At 45.4% G+C, this 25,498-nt stretch overlaps 1 protein-coding gene across 3 annotated transcripts in view; it reads left to right on the top strand.

The window, feature by feature from the left end:
* The window catches only part of ATP2C1 (ATPase secretory pathway Ca2+ transporting 1), a 116,216-nt gene extending 99,404 nt beyond the window's left edge, over positions 1–16,812 (top strand). For all 3 annotated transcript variants that reach the window (XM_054019728.1, XM_054019730.1, XM_054019729.1), the window contains 6 exons: positions 181–249; positions 1,819–1,935; positions 3,359–3,506; positions 7,950–8,045; positions 14,885–15,026; positions 16,004–16,812. In XM_054019728.1, coding sequence (XP_053875703.1) covers positions 181–249; positions 1,819–1,935; positions 3,359–3,506; positions 7,950–8,045; positions 14,885–15,026; positions 16,004–16,134 — 703 coding nt within the window. In that variant the 3' untranslated portion in view covers positions 16,135–16,812. The remainder of the gene's footprint in view (positions 1–180; positions 250–1,818; positions 1,936–3,358; positions 3,507–7,949; positions 8,046–14,884; positions 15,027–16,003) is intronic.
* The last annotated feature ends 8,686 nt before the right edge of the window (positions 16,813–25,498 follow it).

Raw genomic sequence — 25,498 nt, 5'->3', positions numbered from 1 at the left:
GAATAGAAGGCTCCTTAACACATTTTGTGAAATTTGACACTATTTAAAATATAATCAAAACTGCTGGAATTCACTTTTCTCAGAATAGCTTATTATTTTAAGCTTTTTTTTTTTTTTTTTTTTTTACATTCCCTCCTTTTGGTCTGTGTAAGTATTGTTTTGTTTGTTTTTTAATTGCAGGTCTGCAATTGAAGAGGGTAAAGGAATTTATAATAACATAAAAAATTTTGTTAGATTTCAGCTAAGCACGTAAGTTTGCAACATCATTGCCAATGTCAGAAGCTTCCAATTACACTGTAAATGAGTTAAATTTCATACTGCACAGAACCAAACGTGATAAATATTGGTGTAGTCTACAAGCATTGGTGGAGGTATCCACTAGGTTAGAAAACACATTGACCATTATTGTGAAAGTTTCCTAATCATTGCTTTTTTTTTTTTTTTTCTTTCCATTTTCTATTTTGCTATTCATATTTACTTAGTATGACTTTGGTCAGTTTTTAAAAACAGCAAAATAACCAATCTTCTGATACCTTGACAACCCCCCTCTAAGATGGAAAGAAACTACTTAGCCATTCTCCTGCCAGTCTGATCACCCTATAGGGTCATGGTTGGAGAGGTGCATTCCCCTCTGGCACAATGCCCCTTCCTCTCTCCCTGCCTGGATCGCACACATCAATCATGTAGGGGGGCTAAGATTGGAACAGACCTCAGCCTCCCCTAGCCACCCACATCCAATTTGGGACGGAGGATGCATTAGTTGGCTGCCGCCAGCCAGCCCCATTCACCTTGAAGTATAAGCATTACTGGACACACACCAATGATTCTTGGTGCTGTATAGGTGGTGTAGTTATCAGAGCTTTGTTTCCAGGCTTGCTGTGGGCCTACCACATCATCTTCTGGGTTCAAGAATTTTTTTTCCCCACTGGGAAAGATTGGCGAACTGTCCAGTGGGTTTTTTACCTACCTCACAGCATTCTACAGGCTTGGTAGGTGAGGAGAATAAGGATGAGTGTGGTTGGTTTTTTGTTTGTTTTTTGTTCCTTAAAAGAGGCAGGGTGTGCAGAGGAGAGAAGTCAATAAATATTATTGCAACTTGTGGCTATACCTGGGGTATACTTGAGCACTAGACCCAGGAGGGACCAGTGAACTCATCCTTCAGTATTAATAAAATTAGAGCCTGCCTCTTTGATTCCATTCAGCTGTCTGTGTTTTCCTGTGTCCTGATCAATATGTAGAGGGAAGTGTCTCCATTCCTAAGTAGAATTTCTCTTTTAGGAAGCCTGGGTAGTATTTCACTTGGTTGATTAAGGTTATTAGTCTCTCAAACTAGCAGTTCCACCAAAAAAAAAAAAAAAAAAAATCTAGTGGTCTGCATTCCAAGGAACATAATTAAAAGTTCAGCTTTCTACACCCTTTTGCCCAAACCAACACAACAAAATATGCAAATTAATTACCTGTTGCAAAATAGATTGTTGTTGGGTGTAGACCAATGATATCTTTAAAAGATTATCTGGAAGTTTGGCAGTCATTTTAGGACTAAAAGACAAACTCTGATATTTGTGTGTGTGTGTGTGTTGCATTAATATAAAGTACAAAACTTCCATATTTTAAACAAAATCTGTTTTGACAGATTTATTTAAGTGGTCGCAATGCTTTGCCTTGCAAAGTTAGGGTTAGTCTTAGTACGTGATTTAAAAGTGATCTAAACATAACATACCTAACTTTCAGCACTTGAAGTGTTGAGTAAAAGTATTATCAACTAATCTTTAGGAATGTGCCATGCTGACAATTTTATAAAATGGCTTCTCTCAACAGGAGTATAGCTGCATTGACTTTAATCTCACTGGCTACTTTAATGAATTTACCTAATCCTCTCAATGCCATGCAGATCTTGTGGATCAATATTATTATGGATGGACCTCCAGCTCAAAGGTAAAATACTATTTTACCCCTTGATGGAGTCTTTCAGCAAAATAAACAAATACCATGATCTTTTCAGAAAAGAGCAACTTCCTATGTATGTAACTTGAGAACAGTCTTAAACGTCTTTTAAAGTGACCTTTTAATGGGTAATTCTAAAAACTGGGGGAACATCTTTTACTTGTGCAACATTGCTACCTATTGTGATGTTTGTAGGATAGCTCTGTATTGTTATCCCTTTTGTTCAATGTGTATAAAGAATAAGGAAGACTGACACTTCAAACTGCAGTGTCTCCCGTATGCTGATGACACTTGGCTTTATTTCCTTCCCAACAAACCCAGATTCTGTTGCTCCACTGCTTTCCGCATATCTGGTTGAGGGGGGATCAGAATAAAAATGAGCTGGCCATAACTTCTCCTTGATAAGGGAGAAGTAACTTTCTCCAAAAGAATCAGGAGCAATATGAATATGCTCCTTTATCCCACTAGAGTTTGGTGGTCTCCACCATATAAAGCTCATCCTTTATTTTAGTCTGATTCTTATCTAATGAGTGATCTATTAAGGTTCTGGTAACAATAGTTTAGAGTTCTGTCTGTGACTGCCCTAATTAAGAAATAAAATAATGCTTCAGGTACCATACAGATAGATGTATCACTTCAGAGAAGAGGGATTTTTGTTGTCAGAAGGACATGAATCCTTCCTACTGAACAAGGGTGATAGCACCTTCCTAGACAGGGCCTGGACTTTGGCAGGGGGACAGGCTTTCCTAAGTGGTGGCAGTGAGCCTTCTATTGTAATTCTCCTGAGGTTGGATGTAGCATTCCATGGGCTACTAGCCAGACCTAGTTTTTTTTAAGGGATCTCAGAAGAGTTCTGCATGATGATCAAAAGGTTTGAATTTACAGCTTATAGTACTTCTAAAAGTGTGTGCCAGGAAAGAATCAGGTGAAGGGTGACTACTCTGAGGAGGCACTTTGAACCAAGTTCCTCTTCGATTGAGTAAACAGTCTCCCTATGTGTGGGAGAGAAGAGTACAGTCCATTAGTTCCAGATTAGGGGAGTTTAGACATTAGATACACAGGTTAAGAGCAAACCTTTTTCTGCTACTGCATATGTGTGGCCTATATTTTAGATTTTTAGAAAGTACCTAGGAGCTATGGTAATGGGACTATAGAAATCTAAGATGCACGTGATGCAGGAAAATACTACATTAAGTGACAATGCAACCCTACAGCTCTATTATTGCATAGCCCTTCATGTGGAATAATAAGTACTTGTATTCTTGAGAGGACTCTTGTTTACAGATGGATGCTTTTCTGAATAGAAGGAATATTCAAAGCTCATTCTCTTTCTGAATTATTCACTATTGATTTGAAATCTTATATTTTGGTGATAAATCTGGTATTCTAAAATGTGTGTGGTTTTTTTTTTAAGCCTGGGAGTGGAACCTGTGGATAAAGATGTTATTCGGAGTCCCCCAAGGAACTTGAAGGACAGCATTTTGACCAAAAACTTGATAGTTAAAATACTAGTTTCATCAACAATTATTGTGTTTGGAACACTGTTTGTCTTCTGGAGGGAGGTATGAAAACTGGACAAGTGTTAAAGCAATAAGTGAAACTTCTTCATTTATAGCACAAATCCCATTAATATTAGCAATTAAATTAAGAATGTGCATAAATTTGAATTTTTAGTTATCGGAAACAGTTTCATCCCAAACTGTAGCCAGATTGTAGGGAAGAATTTCAAAGAGGTTGTTGAAAGGGAGAGCTATAATAGTAATAGGTGTGGTATTAAAAATAGACCCTCTTTGGGCAGGCACCCTGTGGGTGCTCCACTTCAGGCGCACATGCACCTCTCGAGCCTTTAATTGGAGATTTTCCATTAGCAGTGTCTGTTTGGCCTGCACATGCATCCTATGCCACCTCATGCTATGTGCCAAGCCTAAATAGGAATGTATGGGCAAATTACCCTCAGTTCCTTCTCAACTACCTTGGCCTGAGACAGGGCTTACACTCAAGGTGATAAGTGAAACTTTGCTATCTTATGTACTGTTACCTATGGTGGTTTTTGTGTAGCATTAGCTTAGTGCAGAATCCACCCAGCCCCTTTTCACCCTGAGCCGTGTTCTTGGCTCCTGGCCCCGCCTCCAGTCTCAGCTGCTGGCCGCGGCTCCATTCCCAGGCTGGGGCTGGGAGCAGAGCTGCACTTGGCCACAGGCCCGGCTGTGGTGCCACTTCTGCTCTCGCCCCCAACCACAGCCCCTGGCTGCAGCCCCACTCCCAGCCTTGGCCCCCTTATCCCGGTCCATGCATCTCAGCCCCGGGGTAGGGAGTGCGACCCTCAAAAGTTTGGGGATTAGTGTGCTTAGTTCTTAGTGATGTAGTCATAAAAGGACTGATGTGACTCTTCCTCCCTTCTGGGAGCCTTATTTTCCTGGCAGGGTATTCATGTCTCGCCAGGTTTTAAACGCTGCCTCTCCTGGCTATACCAGTTAGTGATGGCCACTCTGTGTGGCCAATGCTTGTGGAGTTGCACATTTCCAAGAAGTGCAATTTCTGCCTGGCCCTCTAATCCAGGGCAAGGAAGGACGGGGAGACTAAACTGAAGTGGCTGATGGATTGCTCCCTTAGACTGATATCTGAGTCAGGAGACTTCCCCCAAATCATCAGTCACCAAACAGATTTGGCGCCCCTTCAACATTAGCACGTTTCCCCGAAGAAAGGGAAGGCTATGGAGGTTTCCAAGGAGAGGAGTGTGGCCACTCACCTTAAGGAGCCAGCTTCTAAAAGGCCCCAGTTCTCTGCAAGGTTCATGGTCTTGGCAGCCTTGACTTCTCAGCTTGATACTGTAGAAGTGGAAAAACGCATCCTCTGGTACCAACAGGGCTGGAAAGCCCCATAGTTCGAAGGAGAAACACTGCTCCTACAGGGCCTCAGTACAGTGTACAAGGGACAAGGAGGGAAAGTATAAGCACTTTGGACTGATACCATCTGGCATAGCCCTGCTGTTGGTGCCTACCAATTCAGCGCCCTCAGTACTGAGCAAACAGTGGCACCAGAGACCATCGGCACCTGCATCTGTATGATCCCAATTGATGTACTGTGTCTTTGGCTGCCATGTTGTCCCCTACTCACCACCACATTAATTCAGGTACTCTAAGGATCTGTCTGATGGGTTCTACTGCTCATGGGTACTGAGCATCTCTCAGTAGTGAGACCCTCCAGATTTCTGCAGTACCAAAGGGCCATGGTATTCTCCACACTTTTCTGAGGGTGCCCCCACATTGAAGGATATTGAGGAGGATGAAGGAGACTTTGAAGAGACTGACTTGGTTCTCCTATATGGATATGTAGGAACCCAGTCTTTGACTGTCATAGGAAGATCCTTGTGCTCAATGACAAAGATGGTGGAACCATCCTCACCCCTGTATAGGACACCCCCCCCCCCCATGTTGGGATCACTGAGCTACCAGCGGCAGTTTGCCAAACCACTGGCACAGTCTCATAAGGAGGCTAGAGTTGTACAATCCTCTCTCCTCTCTAACCATTCGTCCCCAAAAGAGGAGAGATGTTTGAGGAACAGGAGGCTCAGGTGGATAAAGAGGACACCCCTCAAAAACATTCGTCTTCCGTCTCCAGACGAGGCAGTTATGCCTCTTCCGCTTTCCATGGCTGACGATTTCTGGCACTTTCAGGATCTTACAAATTGGGCAGTTGGCACTCTTCTGATACTACTTGAAGAGGTCAAGAACTCGTGGCACAAACTGCTGGACATCCTGCAGTCAGCAATGCCGTCCAAGGTGATGTTACCCAGTATAGAGGCACTCCTGGATCCAGCTAAGACTGTGTGGCAGACATCTGATATTCTTCCGCCAATGTGTAAATAAGTAGATAAGAAATATATTCCCCTAAGAACTCAGAATTTTTGTGTTCTCGCTCCTCCCACTAACTCCCTGGTGGAGGATGCTGTAAATGAATGGGGTAAGCAATGCTAATCCAAGTCTACAAGGACCTGTATGACTAGCATCAAAAGAAAGTAACCTTTTTGGATGGAAGTCCTATTCATCAGCAGCCAGGCAATTTCAGATTAAGTATCAGGTGATCAGACCAATATAATTTTATAAACTACAATAGATTTATGGCCTTTATTGAATATCTGCTGCAGGAACATAAGGAACAATTGTAGTCCATTATTTCAGAGGGCAATTTATGCTCTCTTCAAGCATCCTTGAATGCTGCTGCCAGGTCAGTCTCCATGGCAGTATTATGTGCAAGGCATCTGGGCTCTAATTCTCAGGGTTTCTGAGAGAGGTCCAAAACACTGAGAATTTCCCCTTTGATGGTCTAAAGCTGCTACTGGAGATCACATACGAGTCTGTGCACATGCTAAAGGACTTCAGGGCCACTTTATGACCCTAACGTATGAATAAGAGAAGATTTAGTAGGTCAGACTGCCCAGAGATGGTGTTCTGCTCAGTTCTCTTCGTTTCATAAATTCTCTGACCCTCCCAGGAAAAGACATAAAGAGGGCTGCTCACCCACCCTCCACAAGTACTCAGCTGTCTGCAAAAGCAACAGTTTTGACAGGTTGATTTGAGGGTTCAAATCCTCCCACACCTCTAGTTTTACAGCTGGAAACCATTCACCCACCTCCCCTGCTTTGACCACTTTTCCCATTTCCAGCATGCTTGGAGATGGATCACAAACAAGTGGGCCATAGGGGTCATAATGTCAGCCTACACCATCCACTTTAAGTACCTCTTCCCTTCCCTCCTCCTTCCCCGTCTTTCTTCAGGAATCCCTCTCACGAGCTTATATTGAGACAAGACGTCTCTCTCCTTCAATTAGGAAATCCCACCTCCTCACAAGGATAAAGGGTTTTACGTGAAATATTTTCTTGTGCCAAAGGAGAACGGAGGGTGATGATTGATCTTAGATCTAAGACTTCTAACAAATTCGTAAAATCCCGGTTCGGGATTGTGAGTGATAACTATAACTCATTTACTAGAGGAATGGCATTGATTTTTGGCTCTTGACCTACAATAAAATAGCTATGCTTCGCTATAGGCCAGGATCATTTGTAATACTGAGTATTTCCCTTCGGCCTTTCTTGCACCCTAAGGCTGTCAAAGGTCCTGGTGGCAGTGGCTGTTTACCTCCAACATGAAGCAATCCTAGTCTTCCCATACCTCAACTGCTGGCTACTCAAAGGCCATTCCTATGAAACAGTGCCACCTGAAGAGGACTGTCCATAACACTACTTGAATAGGCTACTCACCTTGTGCAGTAACTGCGGTTCTTCAAGACATGTATCCCTGTGGGTGCTTCACTACCCGTCCTCCTTCCCCTGCTTCCGACTGTTCTCTGTGGGATGTTCAGGTGGAGAAGGAACTGAGGGCAGTTCCCCTGCACATCCCTGGATAGCCTGTGTGTGTTGCCCAAGGAGGTATAGGATGTTTGCGTGGGCTGACTGGATGCTGCTAATGAAAATTTCTGATCCAGGGCTCAAGAACTGTATGTGCACTTGAAATGAGCACCCATAGGGGGACATCTTGGAAAAACCAGAGTTACTGCACAAGGTGAGTAACTTCATTTCAAAGTATTCCCCATTTCTCTTCGCCCCCCCCCCCCAACTCCACAAACACGCTTTTCAAATAAGTTTTCTGTGAGCATTCCCCCCCCCACCCAGACTATTCTAAAATGACCACCTAACTTAGTATTCTTAAAGGAGGGAAATATCTAATCCTGTTTGTAATGTGTTATAGAGTTGTACAGAAATGTTTGCAAAATCACACCATTAATTTTTAACCACAACCTGAAATCAAGAGTACTACTTAATGAGATTAGGTATAAGCATGTGTGTAAGTACTTGCTTGAAGACTTGCTAAATCTGCTTGTTGCAAAGCGGAGTTTTTGCTATTTCCAAATATTAGAACAAAACTTCCTTAAAATAAATGCTTTGAATGTTTGCTCATTTATGAGGTTACATACACTAAAGCCATTTTCTTGCTTTCTTCTGTTAGTTACGAGATAATGTCATAACACCTCGAGATACAACGATGACCTTCACCTGTTTTGTGTTCTTTGATATGTTCAATGCTTTGAGTTCCAGATCTCAGGTATGCAATCCTATATCTAACATAAGTACCCTGAGATTTTTTTGACCCTGTATATAGTAACTACACTTTTTTTTCTGTTGAAACTGTGCTCATTTCATTTCTGGGTTTCAAAATTTTTCTTAAATATACTTTCTCATCATGTGAGAAAGTGATGTCTCTCAGCTCTGTGTGCAAACAAGCTTAGCAGCTCCACAAGCCAAACAGGCTAGCATTTGAATTCACACGTCAATGATAGGGTTTTAATTTGGGTAATTGATGCATGAAATCCCCAAAACATTGGGCTAGCAATGCTGACCTAAACTCACAGGAGTAAGGAAACTTAATTAAAAGCTCAAAAGCTAGTCTCTCTGTATTGCTGCATGTATGTATTTAATCATTCTTCCGTTACAGTATACCAGTTAATATCTTCAGTTCAAATGATTGCTCATGTGTATTCCACAATAGGTGTGCGTGCTCGTCACGTGCACCGGTGCCGGAAGTTTTTCCCCTAGCAGTACACGTAGGGGGGGAGTGCCCCAAAAACCCCTGGAGTGGTGCCTCCATGATGTGCTATAAGGGGAGCTGTGTGCTCCCCCCCACCCTCATTTTCTTCTTGCCACCAGTAAATGTGCATCGGAACTACTCTGCTCTAGCTTTGCTGTAGCTCGTCCCCAGAACTCTTGTTCGTTCAGTGTTAGTACCTGTAGTTAGTTAGCTGTTCAATTAGAGAGCCCGGGCCGGGGCATGCCCAGGGCCCCGGGTTTTAAGTCGTGAGACACCTGTAGGTGATCTGTGCCAAGGAGTGACCCACATGCGGACTGTTAACGCTGTTTGGGAGAAGCCCATATCCGCGATCGTTGCAAGATTTGCAAGTAGTTCAAACCTCGGACCAAGAGGGAAAGACACATTAGGCTTCGGGCCATTCTGATGGAGTCGGCGCTGACCCCGATTCCAGCGCGCCGCTCCGAGTCGGCACTGCGGTGTTAGTGCGCGGCAACCTTCTGGAGCCTTTGACCAGTCGGCACCACTCTCCATCCACAGGGCACAAGAAGGCAAAAAGACGCCTTCACGGCAGCAGCACAGAGGAAAACCCGGGGCAGAGGCTAGACCCATGTTGGGCAGTCCTCGATCCCCTCCGGCCTCTAGGCCTCCGACTCATGTAGAGCAGAGTAGCCCGGCCGCTTCAGACCAGGCATCCCCGGATGTCTGGATGCCCTCCACGCCAGAGGCCCTGCAGGCAGCCTGGGACGTCATGTCCATGCCGATGTTAGTCCCGTGCTCCCCGGGGCAAGCCACCGCTGGGACCTCCACAGTCTCCCCCGGCTTGGTACCAGTCTCGGTGCAGGGAACATTCCCGACACCATTTGCCGCCCAGCGACCGTTCAGGGCAAAGTCCACGTGGATTGCCCTCGACTCCCGCAAGACTGTCTGGTTGGGTGCCATCCAACCGAGACTCTTGGCACCGCTTCGCTTCAAGGAGTGAGTACCGACGGGACCGAGGCACACGTCGCCAAAGGTCCTTGACTGGCTGTGGTAACCCCTCCGAGACATGGCATGAACGTCGACGCTGTTCCCACTCGGAATCCCACTCCAAGACCCTGCCAAGGCATTGCCTCTGCAGCACCGGGCGTTGATTGCAGTCGTCTCACTGTCGCGGGTCCGCCCATCGGAGCTGATCACAGAGCAGCTGCTACTGACAGTACCGGTCCTCCATGTTGGGATTGTGGTCCCGCGGTCGGCATTGCTCCCGGCACTACTGCTGCTCCTCCTGGTCCCGGGACAGCAGCAGGTCATTCGTCAGCCCAGCCTCCGCTCGTAGTCGTCCTTCCGTGGGCCCGGTCAGCCAGGCCGAGCAACCGGTGCCGAAGCAAGTGCAGTGGCTCCGGACCCTGTGGCCGGCCCAGTGATACCAGTGGGTACCGTGGCCCCCGACGCAGTTCCCGGTGGGGGCTCGCTCAGTAGCCGAAGTCTCAGAGGCAACATCGGCTTCTTTCTCCAGACCTCCAAGGAAGGAGTTGGTGGGATGTACATCCGCTGCACTGTGCCCGGAGACCGACCAAGTGGTGGACCCTCCGGTGCCGGCGGCCACCCAAAGTACCGCACTGGTCTCCTCACCCTCCCCAGATAAGGCGATTATGGCCCCGCCTCCCTCAGTCCCGCAGAAGGACTTTAGGGCCCACCAGGAACTCCTAAAAAGGGTTGCATTAAGCCTCCACCTCCAGGCAGAGGAGATGGAGGAGCCCTCGGACTCCCTGTTTTAATGTGCTGTCCTCTTCAGCACCGGGCAGGGTAGCCTTGCCTCTCCATGAAGGGGTGGCAAAAATTTCAAATGCCCTCTGGCAAACGCTGGCCTCCATTGGGCCCCCATCTCCAAGAGGGCGGAACACAAGTACTTTGTACCTGCCAAGGGACACAAGTACCTATACACCCACCTGGCACCCAAATCCCTGATGGTAGAGTCTGCCAACCACAGAGAACGGCAGGGCCGGCCAGCCAGCCCCTACCCCGAAAAATAAAGCTTCACGGAGGCTGGACTCTTTTGGAAGAAAAGTTTATTCGTCCTCGAGCTTCCAGTTACGAGTGGCAAACCACCAGACTCTCCTGGGCCGGTATGAGTTCAGTCGGGGGGGGGCCCCTGCCCAAGTTCGAGGACTCCCTCCAGGAACGTGATAGGAAGGAGTTCAAGGCACTGGTGGAGGAGGGTACAGTGGCTGCTAGGGCAACCCTGCAAGCGGCTTTGGATGCAGCGGACACGGCCGTGCAGTCCATGGCCTCCGCGGTGTCCATGAGAAGGGAGTCGTGGCTCCTGCTGTCCGGGCTGCACAGTGAGGCGCAGGCTGCCATGCAGGATCTCCCATTTGACGGCAAAGCTCTGTTTGCGGAACAAATGGATACAAAGCTGCATGGTATAAAGAACTCCCGCACAACCTTCCAGACTCTGGGTCTCTGTCCTGGCTCCGGCTAAATCTAAGTTTAAGCCGCAGCAGATTCCCACTCAGGCCTCCCACCCGAAATACAAGGCCGCCTATAAGAAGGCGCAGAACTATAAAAGGCGCCCTCGGAAGCAGTCAAGGCCAGCCCCACAACCTGGGTCCTCCAAAGGCAAACTGGTGGGGATATTTTGACGGGATAGTTGGGGGTGCCCTGCCAGCCCTTCTCAGGGATCCACCCTCAATAAAGCTCCAATTTACTTCCTCCCCGCCCAACCATCCCCAGCCCCTGTCCCTCCTGGGGGACCCCTCGCACGAAGCCCTGCTTGAGCAGGAGGTGGGGTGGCTCTGTATGTGTGTGTATATATATCTCCTCATTATATGTTCCATTCTATATGCATCCGAAGAAGTGGGCTGTAGTCCACGAAAGCTTATGCTCTAATAAATTTGTTAGTCTCTAAGGTGCCACAAGTACTCCTGTTCTTTTTTCAAAGGTAAGGGGTTCTACTCTGGCTATTTCCGTGTCCAGAAGGCCAAAGGGGGACTCAGGCCCATCCTGGACCTGCGAGATCTGAACCAGTTCATAGTGAAGCTCAAGTTCCGCATGGTCTCCCTGGCCTCTATCATCGCGTCCCTGGATCCTGGGGACTCGTACGTTGCCCTCGATCTGCAGGACCCATACTTCCGCATTCACATATTCGAGGGGCACAGACACTTCCTCTGTTCATGGTGAGGCAAAATCACTATCAATTTACGATCCTCCCGTTCGGCCTGTCCACTGCCCCCAGGGTATTGACAAAATGTATGTTGGTGGTAGTGGTCTCCCTCAGGCACCGGGGGGTCCAGATTTTTCCCTATATGGACACCTGGCTGGTCAAGGGCAGCTCCTGGTCGCAGGTGAGGGATCATGTGATGCTCCTCCTGTCCACGTGCACCGCCTTGGGCCTGTTGGTAAACGGCACCAAGTCCACGTTAGTCCCAGTTCAACGCATGGAGTTTATTGGGGCGCTCCTGGACGTCGTCGGCCACAGCTTCCCTCCCACCAGACAGGTTTGAGACCCTGATGGGGCTGTGGGATTTCGGTATAGCCCATGACCTCTGCCTAAAGGCCTTCCATCTACCGGGCGCCTGGAAAGCACGGACAGATCACTTGAGCAGGGACTTCTCCTCTCAACACAAGTGGTCTCTCCACCTTGAAGTGGCTCACAGGCTTTTCCGAGTGTGGGAAACTCCCCAGGTGGACCTGTTCACGACTCGGCAGAACCAGCGCTGTCCCCGGGCGCTATCTCAGATTCTCCAATGCCTTCCTCCTGTCCTGGTCAGGCCAGTTTCTCTCTGCTTTTCCCCCATTCCCACGGATCAGCAAGGTCCTGGAAAAGATTAAGATGGCCTGGGTCCTCCTGATTGCCCCGGCGTGGCCCAGGCAACATTGGTACGGGACCCTTGCGGGCCTGGCGGTTGCTCTGCTGTGGCCGTTGCTGTCCCGTCCGGACCTGCTCTCCCAGGACCAGGGCTGCTTCCTCCACCCCAACCTAGTGGCTCTCCACCTCACGGTGTGGCTGCTCAGTGGGGAGAGGACGTGTTCAGAAGGGGTTCAACGCGTCGTCCTAGAAAGCAGGCGGCCCTCCACGCGCCGTGCCTACTTGGTGAAGTGGTCCCGGTTCTCTAGATGAGCAGTTGAAAGGGGGGTGTTTCCCTGGTGGCCGCCCTGATCCAGCTCATCCTTGACCACCTTAGAACCCAGGGCCTGGCGCCTTCGTCAGTCAAGGTGCACCTGGCAGCCATATCAGCCTTCCATCCACTGTGCAGGGTCACATGATATTCTCCCATGCTATGACTGGCCAGTTTCTTAAGGGTTGGACTGTCTTTTTTCCGTATGCTTGGCCCCCGGTCCCGCAGTGGGACCTGAACCTGGTGTTGGCCTGTCTCACGGGGCCCTCGTTTGAGCCACATGCTCCTGGTGCCACCTCTCATGGAAGGTGGCCTTCTTGGTCACAATCACTTCGGTCAGGTGGGTCTTGGAGCTCGGGGCCCTGACCTCCAAGCCTCCATACAGTTTTTCATAAAGACCGGGTCCAGCTCCGCCCATGCCCTGCGTTCCTCCCGAAGGTGGTCTCCACCTGTCACATGGGTCAGGATATTTTTCTGCCGGTCCTCTGCTCCAAGCCCCATGTGTCCAGGGGAGCGCTGTCTCCACACGCACAATGTGTGACGGGCTCTGGCTTTCTACCTCGAGCAGACCAAGCTGTTCAGAAAGCCCTCGCAACTGTTCATCGCCTCGGTTGAGCGCATGAGGGGTAGGTCGATCTCCACTCAGCGGCTTTCCAACCAGATCACTTCATGCATCCATACCTGTTATGTGCTGGCGGGTATCCCCCCGCCACAGATTGTGAGGGCACACTCAACTCAAGCACAGGCCTCGTCGGCTGCCTCCTTGGCCCATGTCCCCATCCAGGACATTTGTAGGGCCGCCACATGGTCTTCAGTTCACATGTTCAGCTCGCACTATGCGAGCGTCTCCCAAACCAGGGATGACGCTGGGTTCGGCAGGGCTGTCCTCCATCCTGAGAACTTGTGAACTCCTACCCACCGCTAACAGATATAGCTTGTAATCACCTACTGTGGAATACACATGAGCAATCACTCGAAGAAAAGACAGTTACCTTTTCCGTAACCGGTGTTCTTCGAGATGTGTTGCTCATGTCTATTCCACATCCCGCCCTCCTTCCCCTCTGTCGGAGTTGTCTGGCAAGAAGGAACTGAAGGTGGGGGGGAGCGCGCAGCTCCCCTTATAGCGCGCCATGGAGGCGCCACTCTAGGGGTCACTGGGGCGCTCCCCCCTTCCCCTCCCCCCCCACTTGTACTGCTAGGGGAAATACTTCCGGTACATGTGGCGAGCACGCACACCTATTGTGGAATAGACATGAGCAACACATCTTGAACACCAGTTACGGAAAAGGTAACTGTCTTGTTTAGGGACAGTTACAAAATAAAATCCCTCTAGTTAACTTTCTATCCACAAAAAGCAAGGAAAATTTGTTATGCTAGTCCTTGTTATGAAAATAAATCAGTGTAAATTACATGTTAAAAAAAAAAAAAACCTGTTGCAGTGTGAGAGAATAGACCCTTAACTGGCCAGCTATATTTTCATGATACATTCTTGCATGAATCTGTTGCACTGACAATAGATGTCCATTAATACTTATTGTACATGTGCAGAAGCAAATTCCCTCTCATTTTATTTTGTTAGCCTAGGGCCAGACTTATGAAGGTGTAGTTGGGCATTTAAAGATGCGGATAGGTGCCTAGTAGGATATCCAATAGTGCCAAAGTGAGCTAGGCACTTAACTCCCATTGAAATCAATGGGAGTTAAGCATTTAACCTGCTTAGGTGCTTTTGTGAATCCCATGAGGTGACCATTTGCCTCTTTAGGTACCTCAATAACCTTGTAAATCTGACCCGTAGTTCTTAATGGATTAATGAGAGCATGTTAAGTTAAAGATCACTAACTTTAAAATATTTCTTCAGTTTGTTTTTTAAATTGCCTTGCTGATAGGCCACATTTCTACCTGCAAGTATATTCAGTAATGCTGAATCTTTCTGTACTGTTATTGGTGGATGTCCTTGTCATATTGCCTCTCTTCATTCTGAAGGATCCCTATCCTTAAACAGAAAACCGCTCAATCTTGAGACATGCAATTCATTAAGTATAGAAGTCGCATAGTTATCAAATAAAATGAGATCATCCTATCTTTTGAGAATTTGTTCTGGATCGTCCCACATTTGTCACTGAGTTTTTGACTGTTGAGATAAAAACAAATGATAGGGAAAGAAGTTTGAATTGTATAACTGGTTGCAAATAACTAAGGCACAGAAGATCATAGAACTAAAACTACAGGTATAATGTAATTCACTATTTTATTTCACAGACTAAATCTGTATTTGAGATTGGACTTTGCAGTAACAAAATGTTTTGTTATGCGGTTCTTGGATCTATAATGGGGCAATTATTGGTCATTTACTTTCCTCCGCTTCAGAAGGTTTTCCAGACTGAGAGCTTGAGTGTACTAGGTAAGAAAAGTTATTCCTTTTCCATTTAGCTCTGTTTTAGGCATTGATGATCAATCCCCAAATCCAGTGATGGAAGGTTACAGAACACATTTTACCCTTTATACATAGATGAAATGCAAATGGTGCAGAGCCTCTTCTTATACAAGGTCCTGTTAAAGTTTGCTTAGAACAATGATTAAATGTATATGAAAAGCACAAAACAAATGGATCAGTAATTCCAAGATCCATAAATACTTCATATGCAGAGAATTCTTTTCTAATGTAAATTCTGATGTATGCAAAAGTGAAGTACTGATCAGTTTTTATTCTCTTGTAAAGTTGTTTTTGTTTTTTAAATCACTAAATTTTAAAAACAAGTGTTTTTTTTAAAACAGACATTCTCTGGTTAATATCAAATAGAAATTCCATGTCATTAGGATTGTTTTCATTAAAATGTCAGTCAGGATTTTGAGAAGTTGCCATTTTACACAGTTGCCATCACTTTAAGAATCTTTACATTATTGTTGGCTTGATAAAGTTATGATGGCGATTTTCTACTGAGGTTTCCTGGAGATAATTAATTTTTCATCTCCTATACAAGTATTTCTCATTGTACATCACTCCTTCTCTTTTCTGTGGTTTCATTTCCAAAAAGCAGGCTATTCCGAATAAGATCTAGTTATATTGTTTATAGTAATATGCTAGTCATTCTTACTTTAACAAATGTTAATAAAAATAGCTAAAATATAGAATATGAAACATTTCAATTTAAATTTCCTGTCAATCCCAAGGATTCTGAGTAGCATACATGCATTAACTTTTATCCTGTAAAAACTGACTCTTAAAATGTGCATATATCCAACAATTAGAATGCCAATTAGAAAGAAATATCTTAATTTGTTCTGAATTATAGGGCATCCATGTATGACTTAGGTTGTAGAAAGACTAGCAAAAGCACAAGAAACAAAGTTTAAAATCAACCCAATTGTCTCTTCTAGATTTGTTGTTTCTTCTGGGCCTCACCTCTTCTGTCTGCATAGTGGCAGAGATCATGAAGGTTGTTGAGAGAAGCAAGGAAAAGATACACAAACATGGAAGTTCTTCTTCGTCATCTTTTCTTGATGTATGATGCATATTGCATTCTTTTATTTGCAAACTAGGAATTGCAGTCTGAGGATGTAGGAGAAAGCAAAACAAAGAATTTGGAGGATAAAGAAATCCTGAGGGCTTTTGTCAAGTTCTTTGTGTTTCACTGACTAAAGATGAACATTGATATTTCAGGACTGTTGAGATTTAAAACTTCCAGCTGTGGGAGTAACAAATGAAATTATGCAACTTTGGTAACATTTTCCCTCAAATTTAAATTCACTTTTGAGATTGAGTGGAACTTTGTAAAGTGTGTCGGAGGGTACTTTAAAGAGAAATGTCAAAGCCTGAGTCCCACCTTCTGCACTTCGGAGGTATACCTGTATAAAAACCATCTTAGATATAAATATTTTAGTTTGTTTTTATTTAATTGTTTTCCTTTACTTTTATGGTGGTGGGACTTTGTAACTAATGCAAGGATAAACTTAAACATTTCAGAGGCATTCCTTTTGGTTTAGAATCTGAGGCACCTGTGCCATATTTCAGCTACTGTATTTATTTACTTTATCCTGCAATGTGTAAATGGCTCAAGTACCTTGTGCTACTATTTTTTGTATATCCTAAGTTTTTTTGCACAGGATGTGACCACTGTCTGATCACTTTTTTTTTGTGATTGAAAAGCCTATACTGCAATTTGAAGTAAATGTTTGCTTTTCTCAAAGTATGTGTGAATGTCTAACTTGGTGTGTTCAATGAAACTGGCACTTACACCAGATAATCATGCTTGGTTTTTTTGGCATTCCTGCAGATACCAATTTTGTGTTTCACTATCAACATTTTTATTATTTTAATGTACAAACACTACATTATCATTCAAGTGTATTCCACACACATGTTATTAATAACAGCCATACTGGGTCAGACCAAAGGGCTATCTAGCCCAGTATCTTGTCTTCCAGCAGTGGACAATGCCAGGTGCCCCAGAGGGAATGAACAGAACAGGTAATCACCAAGTGATCCATTCTCTGTCACCCGTTCCCAGCTTCTTGCAAACCGTGTCTAGGGACACCATCCCTACCCATCCTAGGTAATAGCTATTGATGGGCCTATCCTCCATGAATTTATCTAGCTCTTTTTTTTAAATCCTGTTAGTCTTGGCCTTCACAACACCCTCAGTCAACCTGTGGAACACTTTTGACAGTGTGTTGTGTGAAAAAAATACTTCCTTTTGTTTTTAAACCTGCCTATTTCATTTGGTGACCCCTAGTTCTTGTGTTTATGAGAAGGAGTAAATAACACTTCCTTATTCACTTTCTCCACACCAGTCATGATTTTATAGACCTCTAGCATATCCCCCTCCCCCCCTTAGTAGTTCTCCCCCTCCACACACACACCCCCCCCCCCCCCCCCGGAGAAATGTTTTGGTAAAGCAGTTTACAGTAGCTTGTTTCATTAAAAACAAGTGCACTGTAATTCTCTTTGGCAATATGAAATCATTTCCTCCCCAAAGAAGCTTAATTCCATCTATTATCTTTGCTGCTTTTGTTCCCCTGCCCTGCAAAGAAAACTCCATACTCTTTGCTTTTACAGTTTGACTTAGTGTAAATTTCAAGCTTTTCTGGAAGAAAACTTTTCAGGAAACGGGGTCTTAACAGGTTTTAAACTTGTTTTAAACTTAGTCTAGAAACTCTGGGAAACTACAGTAGAACCTCAGATACGAAACCTTGGGAATGGAGGTTGTTCATAACTCTGAAACGTTTGTAATGCTGAACAAAATGTTATGCTTGTTCTTTCAAAAGCTTACAATTGACCATTGACTTAATACAACTTTGAAACGTTACAATGCAGAAGAAAAATGCTGCTTTCCCTTTTTTAAGTAGTTTAACACAATACTGTATTTCTTTTTGGTCTCTGCTGCTGCCTGATTGTGTATTTCCGATTCCAAATGAGGTGTGTGATTGACTGGTCAGTTTGTAACTCGGGTGTTCGTAACTCTGAGGTTCTACTGTAGGTCAGTGGGACTTGTATTTTAAAATCTCTAGTACATGCTATGGGGTAAATTTGAACAGTAGTAAATGACAAAGTAATGTCCTTGAAACCTCAGGCCCTGCATATCTTACAGCTTGCATCCTATAGATAATGTATTAACACGTATTGTTGAACATCTATATTTAATGAGTAGTAGCTGGATATTAATGTTTTTACCATTCCCATGATGCATATAGGGATTGACATTTAGTGTCAATCTTTTTCAAAAGCATCTTGTATTTTAAAACTGCAGAAAATTGGGTTACTAGCTATCACAGACTTAAAACGCTGGTCATATTGCTCTTTGGTAGAGTAATGAGTTAATATTTTTCCTTAGTGTGTGTTTTGCAGAAATAGAAACCATTTCCTGCTCTGTAGCGCATGAGCTGATTTTAATTTTCAGATGTTTCCATGTTGTAAAAACAAAATTATGGGAAACATAGTGACATTGACATACTAAACTATTTGGTTTCTGTTGAGTCCCAAATCCTCATTCGTGCCAACAGAAATCAGATTTTAATTTATTTTTGAAGTTATTTATATTTTCAAGCACGTTATTTGTGAGTTTTAGGTGAGCCTATTGCCAGTCATGGCACCCAGTTCAATTAAGGATCGAGGAAGTGTTTTGTTTCAGAAACACACTAATGTAGTAGATGTGAATAACTCTCTAAAAGTATTTTGCTCTCCTTATGTTCTCTCTCACTGTTGTGATCATGGGAAGTGCACTTGTCATGCATAATGTTGAGTAGGAAAATGTTCCTGTTGCAGGGTCCCAGGACACTTCTTTATTAGCCAGGAGTACTCTTTAGTTGGGGAGAGTAAATGAGTTTAGGGAGAAAACTGGTAGCCTTTATATTAAGGCTTCAGGAAAGAAAACAATCCATCCACTGCCACAGATCCAATCTGTTTCTGTAAGCTTGACTGTTCTGATGGGGAGATGTTTTAAGAAGGGTAAGTTCACAGCGAAGCCAACAAATCTAGATGAGGCTAAAGTTTGAACAGCAGGGAAGTATGGAAATGTGTTCTAGAACTCAAAGAAATGCATACTATAGAACTTAGAAGTGACTAGAAGCTACAAATTCACCAGATACATATAAATGAAATCTGAGCATTAAATCCCCAAAATGCAGAAGAAATAACTGCATAAAGAAGAAGAAATCAAATGGCATTGCAGTAATGTCATGGGAGGGACAGGAAGGGGGGGAAACCCTTAATTCATGACACCATGCTGGACACCAGTCTAAACCTGAGATCAAGTTTTTCAGTTATAGGAACCTAAATGTAGGCTCCTAAATTCATACTTAGGCACCTAAGTAAATGACCTGCTCTTCAAAACTGAGTGTCCAACAGCTCCAATTGTGGACAACTTGGGTGACAGGGTTTCTCTTACCAGACGTCCAACTTGTGTGACAGTCTGAGGATCGGCTACAGCAGCTCCCAGGGTCACAGATTAGCATCAGTGATTTTTAAAATGGGTCTTAACCCTCAATGTGAATCACACTGCCTTTCTGCTGCTGGGCAGTGCACTTCCAGTGGCTAGAGTGCAGCAGTGGAAAATACCTAATAGGCACCTGTTTAAACCCAAAATGCCACCTGCACTTATGCACAATTGGTTAATGTTTTCCTAAATCAGTTAAAGCTACATGTTCCCATTTGCTCTTTTTCTAGCCCCAGTTACTTCAGGGAATGCAGACTTGCCTCATCTTGCATTTTAGGAACCTCTTCCTGGTTATGGTAACCTGGCACTCTCCCCTCAAAATTCTTCCCATCTTACTATGGAACATCATAAAACAAGTCTCTGAATTGGCCTGGTGACAGAGCTTCAGGAGCCTTGTAGAAAGGAAGCACTTTCGGGGGTTGCACAAGTGCCCACTTTCAGCACAGAACATTTAGAATTCCCAGGTTCCAAAAGGGCTGTGCTGCCTCAGTTCCTTCCTTTGTTTCCATAGCTAGCTGAGAGTTTTGGACATTCTCGTCAGGCCCAGAGCAATCTTGAGCTTTTAATCCAGTATTCCTTATTACAGTTAGATACCATCTAACTTCCTACTGTATCAAAATGTTCAGCACTTGAAAGAATAAATTCTGAGCATCAATGTATTGAAATGTATTACACATTTCAATATAATAAAACATAGTACGTGGGTAAGTCATTAGAAAATGTTTGGAAGGTGATCTTAATTACAGATGTTTCCTTTTATGTAAAAGTAAAATATGTACTATTTCCCACCGTAAATACAAATTTTGGATATCTGAGTCTGCAGGATTAAAAATTCATATTAGCCACTCTAAAAGTGACTAATCTGACAACTTTAAAGGCTTTTTATACCTTTTCCTTGATGCATATGTAACCTGATTTCCTCTAACTTCCAATACATATGCATTTTTAAATTGCTTGATTTTTCTCTAACCTTTAAATAAGTGACTTATTACATTTATCCTAAATAGTAGAATGTTAAATCCTACCTTAACTTTGGAACAAATTTGTTTTGCATATCCAAACTTAGTTAAAAAAAAATTAAAAATACAAATTTAAAATACATTAGCCCTGTCAAAATTAAAGTACTTTACTCTTATCTTTTCTCTAAACTGTACATTAAACTCCATTTAAAAAAAATTATACATCTAAAAGAAACATTTCTTTCTGTCCAAATTGTCAAGCAGACAGACCAATTTAAAGCTATGGATGTTTACTACTATCTCACTGCATTGATACTATCTTCCATCTCTTCACTTCTTAAGATGAGCTTTGAATACACTACTTCTTGGGGTCATTTACTTACTTTTTACCGAGTCGAAACTGGCAACCGTTTCAATGATAACATTGCCTGATAAAGGACTTTTAGTTTTATCCCATCTAACTTCAATGAAAGTGAGAGGGGCTACATATTTAAGTTTGTGTCGTCAATTGATGCTAATATGTCTTGGCAGTCTGCTGTTAGGAAAATGAAAGTTCTTCAGAAAGGAGTCTTAAAGTAACTTGCTGAAGGTCGGCATTTGGGTGCCATCTGCAGATAAAAATTAATAAACACTAACAAACATAATCCTTCTGGAATGTTTCATAACTGATTGTCAGACTATCATACAAGTAGCACTTCCAGAAATCTAAAACAAAACTATAGATCTATTTAAAAAGAAATTTCACTACTTATTTTCAGCAATCAGGTTTCAGAGTAGCAGCCGTGTTAGTCTGTATCTGCAAAAAGAACAGGAGTACTTGTGGCACCTTAGAGACTAACAAATTTATTAGAACATAAGCTTTCGTGGACTACAGCCCACTTCGTTGGGTGGGCTGTAGTCCACGAAAGCTTATGCTCTAATAAATTTGTTAGTCTCTAAGGCCTGGTCTACACTAGGCGTTTATGTCGAAGTTAGTGCCGTTACATCGAATTAACCCTGCACCCGTCCACACCGCGAAGGTATTTAGTTCGATATAGAGGTCTCTTTAATTCGACTTCTGTACTCCTCCCCGACGAGGGGAGTAGCGCTAAATTCGACATGGCCATGTCGAATTAGGCTAGGTGTGGATGGAAATCGACGCTAATAGCTCCGGGAGCTATCCCACAGTGCACCACTCTGTTGACGCTCTGGACAGCAGTACGAGCTCGGATGCTCTGAACAGCCACACAGGAAAAGCCCCGGGAAAATTTGAATTTGAATTCCTTTTCCTGTCTGGCCAGTTTGAATCTCATTTCCTGTCTGGACATTGTGGCGAGCTCAGCAGCACTGGCAATGATGCAGAGCTCTCCAGCAGTGATGGCCGTGCAATCTCAGAATAGAAAGAGGGCCCCAGCATGGACTGATCGGGAAGTCTTGGATCTCATCGCTGTGTGGGGTGATGAGTCCGTGCTTTCCGAGCTGCGCTCCAAGAAACGGAATGCAAAGATCTACGAGAAGATCTCTAAAGACATGTCAGAGAGAGGATACAGCCGGGATGCAACGCAGTGCCGCGTGAAAATCAAGGAGCTGAGACAAGGCTACCAGAAGACCAAAGAGGCAAACGGACGCTCCGGATCCCATCCCCAGACATCCCGTTTCTACGAGGCACTGCATTCCATCCTAGGTGCGGCCGCCACCACTACCCCACCAGTGACCGTGGACTCTGAGGATGGGATATTGTCCACGGCCGGATCCTCGGACATGTTAGCGGACGGGGAAGATGAGGAAGGAGAAGAGGTGGACGAGGCAGTCGACAGCACTCACAACGCTGGTTTCCCCGACAGCCAGGATCTCTTCATCACCCTTACAGAGATCCCCTACCAACCGTCCCCAGCCGTTACCCCGGACACAGAATCTGGGGAAGGATCAGCCAGTAAGTGTTGTAAACATCTAAACATTTATTTTTAACAGAACAGGAATATTAACAATTAAAAAAATGGGTTTCTCATGATTAGTTTGCCCTAGGCGCTTAACGGTTCAGTCATGGGCAGTGCAACTATTGAAAAAAAAAAATCTAGCAATGTCCAGTTTTGCATGATTGTCCTGCCCAAGCAGCTCTACTGTTTAGTCACTGCTACAGCAGCTACAGTAAAATGCGGTCTATATGTCCGGGGATGGAGCAGAAATCCTCCTGTGACATCTCAAGGAAGCTCTCCTGGAGGTAATTGGAAATCCGTTGCATTAGGTTCCTGGGGAGAGCGGCCTTATTGGGTCCTCCGTAGTACGACACGTTGCCGCGCCACGAGACAAGCAAGTACTCGGGAATCATTGCTCTGCACAGCAGGGCGGCATACGGCCCTGGTCTTTGGAGGCTTTCCCGGAGCATTCTCTCTTTCTCGCTGTCAGAGATCCTCATGAGGGTGATGTCGCTCATGGTGACCTGCTTTGAATGAGGTAGGGGAATGTTAGTGTTGGGACTACTTTACCGTTCCTTTACAGAACTGTAACCGCTGGTTTGCAGCCACGCGGTGGAGGCGGGAGAGGGGCAGCCGAAAGGGATCGTTCCCGGGGACAGCCGCGAGGGTGTGGGACAGGAGCAGAGTTCCTGCTTGCCGGATTGCTGGCAGCAGGGACCGACATTGATTTCAATGTGAAATGAGGCCACTGCTAATATTAAAGTTTTAAGCTGCCACGAGTCTACGGCTTACCATGTCTGCCTGCAACAGAAATTCCGTTGTCCTGACACGGTTCTCAAATGTGCTGTGCAAGACCCCAGGCACTGAATGCGAAGGCCGAGAATTCGACCTTGTGCTGAGTGCGCATGTGATAGGTGCTGTGCATGGTCTTGTTCACAGAGAAAGACTATGTTCTTTGTTCACAACTACATTTATCTTTCTGAGGAATTCACTCCCTTTTTCCCATTCCCACAGCCCCATCTGCGACTGTCTCACAACCTAGCCTGGCATCACACTCCCAGAGGCTAGCGAGGATTAGGCATAGGAAGAAGAGGACACGGGAGGACATGTTCTCAGAGCTTATGGCCTGCTCCCGAGCCCAGGCAGCACAGCAGACCCAGTGGCGGGAGAACTTGTCCCAAATGCAGCAAGCAAACATGGATCGGGAGGAGAGGTGGCGGCAGGAAGACCAGCAGGCGACTCAAACCCTGCTTGGACTACTGAGGGAGCAAACGGACACGCTCCGGCGCCTTGTGGATGTTCTGCAGGAGGACAGAGCCCCACTGCAGTCCATCTCTAACCGCCCTCCCCCGCCACCAAGTCCCATACCCACCTCACCCAAAGTGCACAGAAGGAGAGGCGGCAGAGTCCACGCCAACTCTCACTCAACCCCTGCAGAGAGCTCTAGTAGCAGAAGGCTCTCATTCCCCAAAATTTGATAAGTTCTTTCCTTCCCGCCTGACACAAGCCCCCGTCCAAGTTTCACCTCCCAGTTCCATGTGTAGTTGATAATAAAAAATATGTTTCTGTTAACTAATGTTTCCATCATGTTCTTTTGGAGGAGGGGGGGAAAGGGGGATGGTAATTGGACAGGACAGTCACCTTTGGCAGGGTACATAGGCGGGGGCAGGTACAGCAGCAGGGCACATACACAGTGCAGTGACTAGTTGCCCTGGTCAGTCTGGGAGGTGGTTTTCATGTTCTGTAGTGGGGGGTGGGTGGCTCTGTGACTTTGTGGCGGGGGAGGGCAGTTACAGATCTTAAGCGGCGGTCCTTATGCAGGATCACAGAGCCACACAGCAGGGGATCTGTAGCTGTCCTCCCCCTGCCACAAAGTCACATAGCCCCCCCATACACACAGTCCCGATCAGGAGGGGTGACAGGCTCCGTTGAAAGAACCAGCCCACCACAGCGGAGCCTGTCAATCCTTGAGTTTAGAAGCTTTCTTTGCGTCACTACACTACACCCGCTCCGCACCACAATCCGCGTCCCAGTTTTAAAAAATTCCCGCGAAAACAGTAGTAAAGAAAACGGTGTTCATTAACAAAGTAGAACTGATTTTATTTCGAAACGTGTGTTGGAAGGGGGGGAGAATGGGGTATGTAACTGGAGAGGATAGTCAACATTAACTGGGTAAAGAAACGGGGGCAGGTTCGGCTTCTCTGTACACAAACTTTACAGTCACAGGTTACCCTGCTCACTCAGGAACCTAGCTTTCAAAGCCTCCCGGATGCACAGCACGTCCCGCTGGTCTCTTCTAATCGCCCGGCTGTCTGGCTGTGCGTAATCAGAAGCCAGGCTATTTTCCTCAACCTCCCACCCCGCCATAAAGGTCTCCCCCTTGCTCTCACAGAGATTGTGGAGCACACAGCAAGCTGCTATAACAATGGGGATATTGGTTTCGCTGAGATCACAGCGAGTCAGCAAGCTTCTCCATCTCCCCTTGAGACGGCCAAAAGCACACTCCACCACCATTCTGCACTTGCTCAGCCGGTAGTTGAAGAGTTCTTTTTCAGTGTCCAGGGCGCCAGTATAGGGCTTCATGAGCCAGGGCATTAGCGGGTAGGCTGGGTCCCCGAGGATGACTATAGGCATCTCCACATCCCCAACAGTTATTTTGTGGTCCGGGAAGTAAATACCTTGCTGCAGCCGTCTAAACAGACCAGAGTTCCTGAAAACACGAGCGTCATGAACCTTGCCCGGCCATCCGACGTAGATGTTTGTAAAACGTCCCCTGTGGTCCACCAGTGCTTGCAGCACCATGGAAAAGTAGCCCTTTCTGTTAATGTACTGGCTGGCCTGGTGGTCCGGTGCCAGGATAGGGATGTGAGTTCCATCTATGGCCCCACCGCAGTTTGGGAATCCCATCGCTGCAAAGCCATCTATGATCGCCTCCACGTTTCCCAGGGTCACTACCTTTGGCAGCAGTACATCAACGATTGCCTTGGCTACTTGCATCACAACAACCGCCACAGTAGATTTGCCCACCCCAAACTGGTTCGCGACTGACCGGTAGCTGTCTGGCGTTGCAAGCTTCCAGAGGGCTAT

This window comes from Malaclemys terrapin, chromosome 2 (assembly GCF_027887155.1).
Source record: "Malaclemys terrapin pileata isolate rMalTer1 chromosome 2, rMalTer1.hap1, whole genome shotgun sequence".
In the NCBI taxonomy this organism is placed as follows: Eukaryota; Metazoa; Chordata; order Testudines; family Emydidae; genus Malaclemys; species Malaclemys terrapin.
Note: the sequence above shows the minus strand (reverse complement) of the source record. Positions and strands in the feature narration are given on the sequence as shown.